General features: G+C 37.6%; 1 protein-coding gene across 1 annotated transcript in view; it reads right to left on the reverse strand.

The window, feature by feature from the left end:
- The window catches only part of zmat4a (zinc finger, matrin-type 4a), a 62954-nt gene that overhangs the window by 33573 nt on the left and 15942 nt on the right, over positions 1-13439 (reverse strand). The window contains exon 3 of the mRNA XM_026939656.3: positions 6358-6447. Coding sequence (XP_026795457.1) covers positions 6358-6447 — 90 coding nt within the window. The remainder of the gene's footprint in view (positions 1-6357; positions 6448-13439) is intronic.

Below are 13439 nucleotides of genomic sequence, written 5' to 3' on the forward strand. Positions count from 1 at the left end.
TTCCTTTCTTCTTTCCTTCTAATCTTGACTGATGTTAGAGCTATGAAACATGAGAGCTAAGATAAATGTAAAATGTTGGTTGGACAGGCAGTGGCTGACACTTAATCTGATTCATTTTAATAAATAAATAAAAACTTTGGGCTAATGGGTTAATATTGACAATTTGAGTTTCTTTTAATTTTTCAATTCTTTCAATTACAGCAGTGACGTCACTAAAATGTACATTGTATATTTAATCTTTGCTTTTGGATGCCAACTGGTTTCTCCTCCTACAGCTTCAGAAGCACGGCTGAGGAAGAACATTGATTACTGACGTACACTGCAGTTGCTTTATATAATCTCTAGCCCTGAGATGGACGATGAGCGTGTGGATCAGGTGTGATCAATTAGAGTCGGAATTAATCTCGGCAGCGGGCTCGGAGACATCAGAGCGTGAGTCTGCTCAGTAATAAACATGCCTTTTCATGGAGAACTACTTGGCCTGAGTTCTTGACTGGCTGCCAGGTGTTTGTAGAGCGGCATCTGCCTCGAATCATCTTCCTTAGGACGTCACACACTCCATTTGCAGGTTGCCGGGAAGTAGGTTGCGCCGTGTTTGACGTCCTTTTACCGTTGATGCCGTTTTATCAGAATAAATATGGAGGGTTAGGATTTCTGAGAGCTCTTTGATCATAATGAAGGCTATTTCATTCAGCTCCATTACAGCCACAGGGTGTAATTAAAATATGTAACACATAGTTAAAGAGAGAAAATTACACCATATTTATTCTTCAAACTTTCTGCTTCTGGAGTTATTACCGTGCTTGAAAAATGAGCAGAAGATTTTATTCCTCAAACTTTTTCTTCATCTTATTTTTTTGGTTCTGCAATTAAACCAATTCGAACCACTTAACGCACCACCTGCAACTTTAATATTTGTTTTGAGGATCTTTTCCACTAGTCCTGAGTTTTGTTTTATAAATTACAGAAGGAATATATTATATATGGATCCCTCAGCAGCTTCTCTTATTTCTCTCTCTTGAAGTTAATAAGACCAAAAAAAAAAAAAAAACAAGAAACCACAAAGCGTAAACTCCTCTATCCTAAAGACTTTCTCATAGTGTTAAAACTTACTGACTGTTACAAAGCACTGGAACTGGAGACTCCTTCCATAAATAAATAAACCAATTGTAAACCATGTCAACAATTACACATTTTTTTAATAATGAATTTTTTTTTAATAATTTGGTTTATAATGTTCACTTAATACCATCAAATCATAATTTTTACATGAGGTTATCATACTGTGAAAGTGTCATACCATAATAATATAATATTAATATAATATTAATTGCATTTTTCCCTTCTTCCTATAACAAAGAGTTAATTATTTATTGACGTTTATACAGAATACAACAGTACTTTCTGTTGAAGCAGATTTCATTCAATTTTATAGTCCAAATTTTAGCATTCTAGGTTTGGTTCAATAAAAATAGTTTTAGCTCTGATAATAAACAGATAGTAATGGATAGTAATTGATAGTAATGGATATTACAATATACAGTGATATCTACTGATACAGTAGGTATTTTAGGCTATACAGTGATGTATATTTTTGACCATAATACCAACCTCCTATTGGAAAAAAGAATTTTGTCGAGTAAAGAAAGCTAGCACATTGCGGTTCCTAGCACAACAAATGAGCTTTTGTGTTGTTTTGTTTTGAGTTCACACTGTGTGCTTTTGTTTACATTTCCAAGTGCCTTTGTTTTCTGTTCCAGTCCGCTCTCTCCTGATGTGTTACCTGACTGTGTTCACCTGTTCTGTGTTAGCTCTTTGATTAGTTTGTCTAGGTATACCCTGCTGTTTCTTTGTCTCTTCACAAAGTCTTATCATGCTATTTGCCCCGTTAAGTCTGAGCCTTGTATTCTGTTTTTTAGTTGGACTTCCTGGTTTTGATTCTCACCTATTTCCTGTAATTGTTATTATGGATTATCATGTGTTAAGCCAGACACTGATTACAATTTCTGGATTGCCCACAATAAAACATGCTTGTGTCTTGCCTCAAACCCAAGTTACAGTCTTATGTACATACTCAAACATGTTGCAGTATGGACTCAAAGGATCAACATGCAAATGGATACAATAAAACCCAGTTCACTTGACTTTTACGCTTGGCCCGGAGTGGAGAAGTCGGCATATCAGTTTCCTCTCTTCCTCCAGGTTTGGGTCGATTTAAACACCACTAATTAGATCGCTAATTAAACCCCAGACGGACATCCAGGCAGCTCAGAATACGTCCCAGGATGCTAATTGTGTCCTCTTTAACAGGCCTGTGTGGATTTTTAACAGTTTTGTGGTTTTTAACACATCCTCTGGGAGAGGTGTAGGTATCAGTATCAGTGCAGAAAGCTGACTGCGAGTGCGAGTGCTGATTCACGGAGGTTTTACTGTCGGCTCACTGAGGCTCTGTTACTGAGACAATGCTGCTTTTTTATCCTCAGTTAATAATTAGTGTACACTTTGTAGTAACTCGTTGTTCTAATGGAAGTGTAGTTTGAATATTGATCTTATCCTGCAATTTCGTACTATTTGCAGTGTGTAGTGTAGTGTGTACGCAGACTCTGTGTGTTGCATCATGCTCCTGAAAAAACAATATTTCATCATGCAGAAATCTGTAACTTGACAAAACCAGAACTTGACAGCGTTTTCCTTCCAGACAGATATTTAGTGAAAGTGACATCATAAGTAACATAATCCTTCTACATCCGTGTGAAGGCAGATCTCTAGTGACACTTTTACAGGAAATATTAAGAAGCAGAAATTCAAAAGTATTTAGAGTCTGTATTTTAATCTGCTTAAATCTTACTTTGTGCAAACATAAGCAACTTTCTCACATCTAACTGCAACAATATGAAGATGCAAAAGAACACACACAAATAATAATAGCAAAGTTATTCTAGCCTTCAAGCAGAAAAAGTCTGAAAAACAACATTCAGAGGACGAAAATAAGCCCGGTGCTCAGCATTATAGTAAAACACATTATAGTAATACACATTATAGTAATCTGCAGTTTCCATCAGCATGCATGCAACAGCGGCCATGCGAAGCGCATTGATCCGGGAGCTATCGCACAGAGCAACGCTGGGCAAAAATAATTGCTTCCACCTCGACACTGTTTCCTCTCATCTCCATCAACAAAGTGCTGACTTTAAACTCTGCCGAGATCATGACTGAGAAAAACAAAAACAAAGAGTTTCTCATGTTAAAACCAGAAGAAATACTATAAAAAGTGAGTTCTATTTATTTATTATACCTGTAACCGCAACTGATTCATATTCATGTTCATATTCAATGGCACATATTACACAAAACTGCACATATCTGAACTTTATATCTATACTGCCAGACTGCTGCTGCCACCATCCATATACTCATATATTATTCTTATACACTTTTTTTTAATCCCTTCATATATATATATATATATATATATATATATATATATATATATATATATATATATATTTTTTTTTTTATGTCAATATTTTTCTTTATATTTTCTTTATATTTTTAATGTCTATATTTTTCTTTATATTTAACATTTTTCTTTATATTTTTCTTTACACACACACACACACACACACACACACACACACATATATATATATATATTTTTTTCTTTATATTTAATATTTTTCTATATTTTCTTATTTTATGTTGGAACAGCTGTATAAAGCATTTCACTCAAGTCGTACTGTGTATGGTTATGCATGTGACAAATAAAATTTGAATTTGAATTTGAAATAGTATGCGGTAAAAACAAACGCGTTCTTAAATACTTTTCCGATTCTGCCACCCAACATGACATATTAGCGTGGCTGATGTCAGAAAGCAGTGTATCACTATACAGGTCTATACGCAGTCCTCTCACATTCAAACATACTGAGTGAAAACGACGACTAGCTAGAGTCGAATGTTATTTTATGTGCGAAGTGATGTGCGCTCACTTCCGAAAAACTTTGTCAACGTCCCAAAAAAATGATGTGCTACACTGTAAGAAGAAAACAATGATCAAATACTCGTTCGTTTTCCTTTAGTCAGTTTTAATGCACTTAACTAGCTAACTAGCTCACCATACGTTAGTATATTAGCTAGTTTTATCCTAGTCAGTTAGCATAAAACTGGAGTTTTCACTTGGTTGTCCACACCTTCATGGTGAAGTTTTGTTCATATTCATGTTTATAGATGACAGTAAGTCATCTTCATGAAGAACTGAAAAACTGGACACAATTCTTGGCAGATATTTACAAAAAAAAAATTTTCATCTTGTGCTAGCTACATTAGCATCATAACTCTGGTACACAACACAAGATACCAATCATGTCTTGGCTGACTGACTCCATTTAAAGCGGAAATTTGATTTTCCGCCTAACCGTTCCGTTAACAGATGGCTGATAGAGATTAAACACCGCAGGGATTTCAGTCTCAGTGCTCGAATTCAGCCCTGAGTCTTACGTCTTCATTGTCAGAGCGCATTTATCTGAGCTTCTGTTTTTTCCACCTGGAAAAAAATGTTCCTTGTCTATAACAACTGCAAACAATCTCATTTTTGTTCACTACGCAGACACTGAAGAGTTTAAAAACTTTTTTTTTTTTTTTTTTTTTTTAAAGTCCCTTAATTTAATCGCATTATAGAGTTTGCATCTCAGGCTTCTCTTTCAAATCAACATTTAAAGGACACACTAGGCCACATAGAGAGAGCTCTTTTGTGGGTGTGTTTAGAGGCAATGGGATGTTAAACGCAGCATCTGCGAACTCCACAGGCATTGCACACTGCAGGAACAGAGCGAGGAGAGCACGAGGCTGAGAACAGTGCAAAAAAAAAAAAAAAGAAGAACAAATTAAAACATGGGCACCATTTTTAACGCCTCAGTGAAAGCGTACGGTCAGGAAGCACACTGCTTTTTTGCTGAACTTACACAAAACTCTCAGGTGGTATGTCTTCTGTTAATTGTGAGCAAATTTAAAAATTAGAATAGTCATTTATTTCCATCAACTGCCGCATAAAGCACACACACTCTCAAAAATCCACTTATACGCACCATTTATCGCATTTTCATCCATGTCAATACTCCATCTCAGCCAAACGTAAAGATATTTAGTGACCTTTTTTTTAAATATGGGTTTTTAAATTCAAAATTTATGAAGCGTGGAAACTTTACTAGACTATAATCCGGTTCTAATGACTTTCGGCTACGTGGGCGGGGCTAGGCAATGTGACATAATTGAGCAAAATTCAATTTCTATAAGAAGAAAATAAGAATCAGAGCAATGCATTGACTTTTAAATGAGATACATTTGGACAGATGGACAGTGTTTTTGGTTCCTATAAGATATTTATTCCTATAAGAAGGACCATTTCATTTTTGCAAGTTGTCACACCGAGTAGTCAAATAAATTAAATATAATGCTTTGAGATTAATCATAACGTTAGCTTACACCACTATGTGAAGATTTTTTTATGTGTCAGAAAACATACAGCTTTACCTCTGGCTGTTACACAGTGCTGACACTGGAAGTCCATTTGTAAGTTGTTACTATAGCAACGATAACGTGGTAGTATGAGAGTATTAATATAAAACCTACGATTTGCCTTGAAGCCAGAACTACCTTGAAGTCAGAGTTGCTGTTATGGAAAATTTATCAAAACCCTACTCTTCTGACCAATCAGAAGCCAGGATTCTACAGCGCTGTGGTATAATGTATTTTATTTTTCTGACAAAGGATTGACAGCAATTTGGTTTCACGAGACGAACTCATTACAGCAATTTGTCTTCATGAGACGAACTCATCGTAAGACGTTAAACTTGCTGTAAAATGTTTCCAATTGACCCCGCTTTGACCAAAACTAACATCAACAAAGGTCTAATCAGGCATACCAATTTTTAATAGCAATTTGCATTGGTTAGGATTCAACTCAAATACAGCACCAACCAAAAACTTTATACTGTAACTGTAACAAGAGCACATAAACACCACTGGTGTAAAAGGTCCTCGCTACAGAAACACAGCTTCTCTGTTTGCCACCCAATTTTCATTCTTTGTTGGCTGCGAGCTGACAGCCCGACACTGTTCCCGCTGTCATAACGAGAATTGTACCCTGTCTTACTTTGAGCTTGAAGCATTTTCTTCTCTCGCTTGATGGAAAATTGGAATGACGCTCAAATTGCTCTGAGTGCGCATCACTTGTACATTCAACCAGCCAGAAATGAGGCCGTTTAACCATTACACACACATGTACACAGAATCAGGGGTCTCCTATCAGTAGCAATACAACTAATAACAATAATAATATATAATAATAATAATACTCACGTTGTGTGTCCGTAGTTTCTTGGCCGGGCAGCCTCCATCCACCGGGTGCAGCATGTAGTACAGACGCACTTTGTTCGCATGTTTTCGACTCTGCAAAGGACGAGAAATGGAGGTCAGGACACACTCAAGGACACACAAGATTATTATAAGGAAGAAAACACTTGCGAGTGTGCTGTTATAAGAAAATAATCAACGCCTAAATAATAATAACGAATAAACCCTGACGCGAAGTGGAGTTACTGTTACCACCACAAAGTTGATTATTTTCCAAGAACCACATGACATGAAGTGTTTTATTTCTCTTATACCACAGAATTGAGACAAACAACACTTGACAGTCGCTTGCTAGTGTGAACGAAGATTAATCTTAACCTTAACACTCTCAATGCCTTTAAATAGGTTTATATATACAGAATTATATGAATTATGATTGGATAGAGTGATAGAATACTAGGTTAGCATTTGGTTCATACAAAGTGTACAAATGTCAAGGCAGATCAGAGTGAAAGCTGGCTGTCTTCACAGCAAAATGACGAGGCTAGACTAAATCGATTCATCATAGCTTGCCTATCTTGTTGCTCGCACTATCTCCAGACTTTTCATTGTGACAAAGTGTGAAACTATCTATCTGACATCAATGAACACTGTGAAAATGACAAAATAAACTGTTCTTTACTGAGATAATGATTTTATTTCTGTTAACTGGGACCAAATAAATAATATACACAGCTGGAATAGGCATTGACTGGGGGATGGGATGGAGGGGTGGGGTGTGGGGGAAGACTGATCACTCTGATAAATTATTATCGTAGCCACTATTACAACACGATGAATCACAAATCCATCAATGCCTTCAGCCGGATGGCATGGCTGCTTTCACACAGAAAATCAATTCGTTCGCTTGGTTTATGTGAAAGTGAAGCCATTTGACAAGTAGAGTGTGGATGTTCCTGTGTTAGGGAAAACACAGAGACAAGAGAGAGAGAGAGAGAGAGAGAGAGAGAGAGAGAGAGATGGAAAAAGGCAGCAGAATAATGAGCAATCTAAAAAAAAAAAGAAATAAATAATGCCGCCAAGAGAAAAAAAGGCCATAGTCCGCTGGGTGGAGGTGCAATTAAGTTTAATAAGGCTAATTACAGCTAGAATCACACATCCAGAATTAAAGCAGACAGGCAACAGTCAAAACGAAAAAGTGGCAAAAATTCAAAAGGCTAAGGGCTAAGAGCAGATACAAATACTGAAGCAGGGGCCTCAAACCATCAAACCATCCGTTGCTGCACATGTTCACACTGTGGTATGTGGATTTGGAGTACAGTGGTTCTCAAAGTGCGGTCCATGAAGCAGACTCAGGAGGACACTAGCCCAGAACAAATCAGGATCTGTTGTGGGTTTGGCTGCAGAACCTACTGTTGCTGGTAAAGTGCTCAACAGTCAAGTCAATACCACAGAGGTTGCCATGACACAAGCAGCATGAAAATCTCAACGGAGATTTGTAAAAATAAATAAATAAATTAAAAGAATTTTTGATTTCTGATGTACTGGGACAGCCAGGAGCAAGCAAAATTTGCTCTTTGGTAATGAGTCAAATACTCAAAGAATTATGTAATACCATTTTCTTGTTTTCTCTTGAGTTATGGATGTTGCTCAGTAAGTTTGACAGCATAATTTAATTACACTAATGAATACGTGAGATGCAACAAGACATGCAAGTGCCATACCAACGTTACATTGGGGGCACCACACCAAACAATACTTGCATGGCAGCCATTGTGAAATATACTCTTTGTTGTCATGGCAAGATTGGTTTAATGACCTCAGACACCATTTACATGGACAGCGATGCTGCTGTTTCTACGATCTTCTCAAGATACAGATTCTATCCTTCTTAACTCCTGCCATCTTTACTTTTGACCTTGTTCAGAGGAAATGGTCAAATAAGGTATTAAGGGACTGAGGAAACATCTCTTCTAAGGAGATGTTTCGGCTTTGCCCTGAACCCTTAATCGATGTACAGATGTAATAAAGGTGAGTGTGTGAACAATGCCACTTGCAAAGCTCTGCGTCAGGTATAATCCTGACTTAGATCATTGATTCCTAACCCTGATTCTGGAGACTTACCTTCCTACAGAGTTTAATTTTAACCACAATCCTACAGAACCTGATCTGAATCTGATAAATCAAGTCTGATTATCTGAAGCAGGTCTGTTGGATTGAACTTAACCTAGGATATATCCAGGAACAAGGCTGGTGACTGATACCTTAGATCATGAGGGTTACCACTGCTGACTGAGGAAGGGGCAATCAAACCATATATCCTGTACCACTGGGAGTAACATTAAAGTTGCTGCTGACTGTGAGCAGGTCTCAGGAATATAGGCTGAGGAAACAGCCTTGGAAGCAACCTGAACAGATCCAGACTGCACAAAGGAAGTATGCATGACTCTGCTCAAAGTTATTTTGCTGCCAGTAAAACTTATAAGCCTGAGTCAACAACTCTGCTTGTAGCCCGATGCAGCTGTTACATTTAGAAGAAGCCACCTTCTGTCTCTCACATTTTACAGATGATATCCATCTGTGAAAGAGACAGAAGCAGTTGGATGGAGGTTGAAAGACTCTTTTAATCATAGTCAGAATCCATTTTCAAAGTTAAAACACGCAGAGTGCGTTATTAGGTACCCCTACTTTGTACCCACATTCATTGGCCATTGTTATGGAATGCGGGAGACTACAAAACCTTTAAAAAAAAACCTAACTGACAGTGACATACTGGTCATTTTGACATATTTGGGTGGATAAAATAAAGTCGTAAAACAATAGATTGAGCTAGAGGTGTGCATCAGGACTGGGAGCCCAACAGAAAATTGTGGGAGAGGGTGGTTTTTCTTTCATGCTGGTAGGAGCGGGTGGCCAGATGTGCAAGCTCGCAAGACATTCATAGAAAGGCAACGTTCATAGTTCACGGCTACGTTCACACTGCTCAAAACACGTTTTCCAGATTCATGTTCAGTAAATGCTTTATTCTCGTCAGGGTCACAGTGGTTTAAATGACTAATTTATTCATATTTTTGGAAAATAAAACCAACTAAGTAAATTAGAAAATACTGCAGGTGGTAGGTACACACAAAAATTATAAATGCAGGAGCGGGTTAGTCAGAATTCCTTTGGGAACAGATGGGATTTATCAGAATTCCTTTGGGAGTGGGTTTGTGTGGGATTTAAAAACAGTCCTACACACACCTCTAGATTGAACTCATTAGCTGGAGAAGGTGTGAGAGAAAGATCAGCCTAGCTCACCAGTTTCTCTTCCAGTTTATACAGATGACTGAAAGTCTGTTAGAACTTTCCTGTTTGTTTCCTTTTCTCTTCGGAGTCAAAGATAGGGAGAGTGGTTATTGAATTGAAAGAGAGAAAGAAAGTAAAATAGTTACCCCTGAAAGATATTGAGACTGACAAACTGAAGGAATCAGGAAAGCCATTTGGGGCCTTGCCCCTGTTTCTGGACTAGTTTAAAAGCAATTCTTATTTACTCCATTTTTGATGCCCAGTGAAAATGTGAAAGCAATCAAAATCTATACTGATACAGGATAACTGTGTACAATTAAATACAAATAAAACTCAATTCTGCAATGGGTCAAGTGACAAATAACAGTGGCTATATAGTTTACATACTGTCACTGAGCAAAGAATATCAAACTATTAATCACAAACAGCATGTGTTTTTGCAAAAGTAAACACCTTATTACTAGGTTAGTGCTTCAGTTAATAATCAGATCAAACATCAGGATGGGGAAAAAAATGTGATCTCAGGGATTTTGACCATGGTATGGTTATTTGTACCAGACTGGCTAGTTTGAGTATTGCAGAAACTGCTGCTCTTCTGGAAAAAAAAAAAAAAAACATCCAATAAGCAGCAGTTCGGTGGGCAGGAACCTTGCTCATAAGAGAGTTCAGAGAAGAATGGCCAGACTGGTTTGAGTTGCCAGGATGGCTACTGTAACTCAAATAATCACTCTTTACATCTGTGGTAAGCAGAAAAGCATCTCAGAAAGTGCAACACGTCAACCCTTGTGGCAGATGGGCTCCATCAGTGTGTTTAACTGTGTTTCTGAGGAGCGCGTGTTGGTAGCCTGGATGACTTTCTTCTAATACTGTACAGACTTCCTTCTTCGGTCTCGGTTATATTCCACCGTCAATACTGTCTGCATATAAGAGTCAAAACTGTCAACACAGAGTATAAAAATTTGAAGTGATTTTGTCTTCAAATAAATAAATGCCTGCTCACACACTCTCGGTGTCTCTTTTCCATTTCTCCATTGTTCTTCTCCATTTTTCACTATATCAGTCTTTTCTCTCTACCTCAATGTTTTGCTGATGCTGTTTTAAAATCTGTTTTCCTACGAACCCTGAGCTCAGACATTCCCTGCTGTGATGTCCGTGTCCAGACAGTGACCACAGAGGTAATAAATGCTGTATGTCAGCCATTTAGCCTGCACAGGATTGTTCCTGTCAGACAGGACACATTCCCTGCTGACTTTAAAGACGATGGACATCAGGACGCACAAATTAACAGCAGTCGAAGTGTAATTGATGGGACACGGTTGGTGGGACCTCATGACGAGATCCATCTGACAACCTTACAAGAAGCAAACTGCAGTCTTTTGTAGTCGGCCTCCTTGTAAACAGAAAGTTGTATACCTAGAGGTCAATTAATCAATAAATCCATACAATTCATTAAAGATCAGTGGGCCCTGTTGTATGTTTCCAGACATCACTTGCTTTTAGCCCACCACCATTTTCTCATACTCTGTTCGGAGAAATCTTCAATAGTCATTGAACGACCAAGTTTCATGGTTCAAGCACATTTTACAGCAGAAAAGGGACAACGATCGCAGACACAAAAGGATCACAGGGTGAAGGCACTCTCATATTATGGGAAGCGAAAGGAGTCACAAACAGACTAGTCTTGAAAGCCAGACTTCTAGCTGTTGCTAGAGAATTCGATACTTTTCATCTCAAAAAAACGTGGCCTAGAACCATCTAGTAAGAAGTCCGACTGCCATTTCAAATGACGGACTACAAAGCTTTTCTCATAGGCCCTTTCTCAGTGGACACACACCTATGGTGGAACACTGGACATGCATATAAATTGAAGTGCATGTAACTGATTGCTGAAAGATTGCAACCTTCAAACTCAAACCTGCACCAGAGGTAATAATAAAACAGAAAAAACAGAGTTCACAGCAAACCAGGAAATCAGTTTAAACAAGGAAAAAAATACAACTGGAGAAAGTGGCTTAGACTGCCTGCGGATTGATAAAAACAGAAAATAAATACCAAATAAGGCGAGCAGAACCCAAAAAGGGACAGATAAGTGAATGGAGTGTGAGTGCAAATCAGATCATTATGTGAAGTCCATATTTATAGCCACGCGAACAACCATTTTTGCTGGTGGCTGTAGCCAATTTAGAGAGTGATCCACTAAGAACATGCATGCAAATAAACACAGGCACACCTTGCCTAATTACCGTATGTTGGTGACCTAAAAAAATTCCTGTTTTGCCAAACAAATGAGTGGATATAGAGTATTTCGCCAAAACCTTTGTCCTTACGCTTATTAGGCTTTTGAGGAGTGTGTTCACTTCCTTTTTTCAAAAAGCATCCTGTTCTGTTTGTTAGAAATTGTGCAAAGCTGATAAATCCTGTCCAAGTGGATCCTGCTCATAAACAGATGAACAAAAACAGATTTAAAAATATGTTATTTAACAAAGAAAAAAGTATAATTTTTTATATGGTGAATTTTCTTTAAGGAGATGTTTAATTATTATTAAAGGAAGGAGTCTCCAGTGTCAGGGCTTTGTAACAGTCAGTAAGTTTTCCGCCATGGGAAAGAATTCAACCCTGTAACATGACAAGCTATGTTGTTTAATCAAGGCTGGTGAGGGAACCATTGTTTATAGCTGCTATAATGCATGTGATATCAAGAACTAACTTGATTCGTGGACGGTCCACAATATTAACGGTAACTATAAATGGATAAAAAGCATGGTGTGTTGTTTATTAATAAATTAAAAATTGTAATTGTTGATGTAGTATAAGAGGAAAAACACTACATACTGTCAAGAATATCATTTTGGGACATGCTGTTATTGGAAAATAACAGTAACGCCCCATAGTTGATTATTTTCGTATAACAGCATGCCCCCAAGTGTTTTATTCCTTACTTTGCTCATCTGTAATATCTATACAAAACATGTACTCATGTGTGCTATCATGTATATTCACTCACACTAATTTTTTTAATAGCCAGAGGAACAGACAGGGAACTGTCCTTGAAAACTAGGTCACAGTGGCTACATATTTGACATTTACCTTCCTTGAATGCCTTGAGTTTCAACCCAAGAGAAAACACTGTAAGTTTTCATCTGCAATCAAAAAAAACTCAAAATAAAGGGCATTTAATACATATTTAAGTTCAACCACATCAAGAAGCAAACATCTGAAAAGAATTTTTTTTAAATCACCATTTGGTTTTTCAGAGGAGCTCACCAGTCTCAACGAGATTGAAACCAACAAAGCAAAAAATGTTTCTTATTAATTAATTCCAGTTAGTGATAATTCAACATTAAATCTGTCTCCACAGCTGACAGAGAACCAGCAGGCAATGTTCCCTCAGACAGACTGCTGAGGAGAAGAATGGCTTTCAGAAGCATCTTGGTTATTATTCTGTGCAAGTCTTGGACATACAAAATTCCACCATGATGCCCAGGGACTTGCTATTTATTCCCAGTGGCTTTGGGGATCGTTTTCCATTTAACAGCACTCTCTCCTTTCTATTTGTTTCACACTTAGCCTTCAGTGGTGGATGGGATAAAAAGTTTTATTAGCTATAAGAAAATGGAAAGAAATTGTTTAATGCCTATGAGGTTTACTGAAGTGTATAAGCATAAGTCAGTATTAATAAGGCATTTTATGATGGCTTTAATGCAGGTATAGGCAGAAACCCAGGCATTTTTACCCTGCCGTTGATGTGAAAAGTACCAGTTTGCTTCAATCGGGGTGTGTTGTACAAAAAGTTTCCCCTA

The sequence above is a fragment of the Pangasianodon hypophthalmus genome, chromosome 24, assembly GCF_027358585.1.
Source record: "Pangasianodon hypophthalmus isolate fPanHyp1 chromosome 24, fPanHyp1.pri, whole genome shotgun sequence".
NCBI lineage: Eukaryota > Metazoa > Chordata > Actinopteri > Siluriformes > Pangasiidae > Pangasianodon > Pangasianodon hypophthalmus.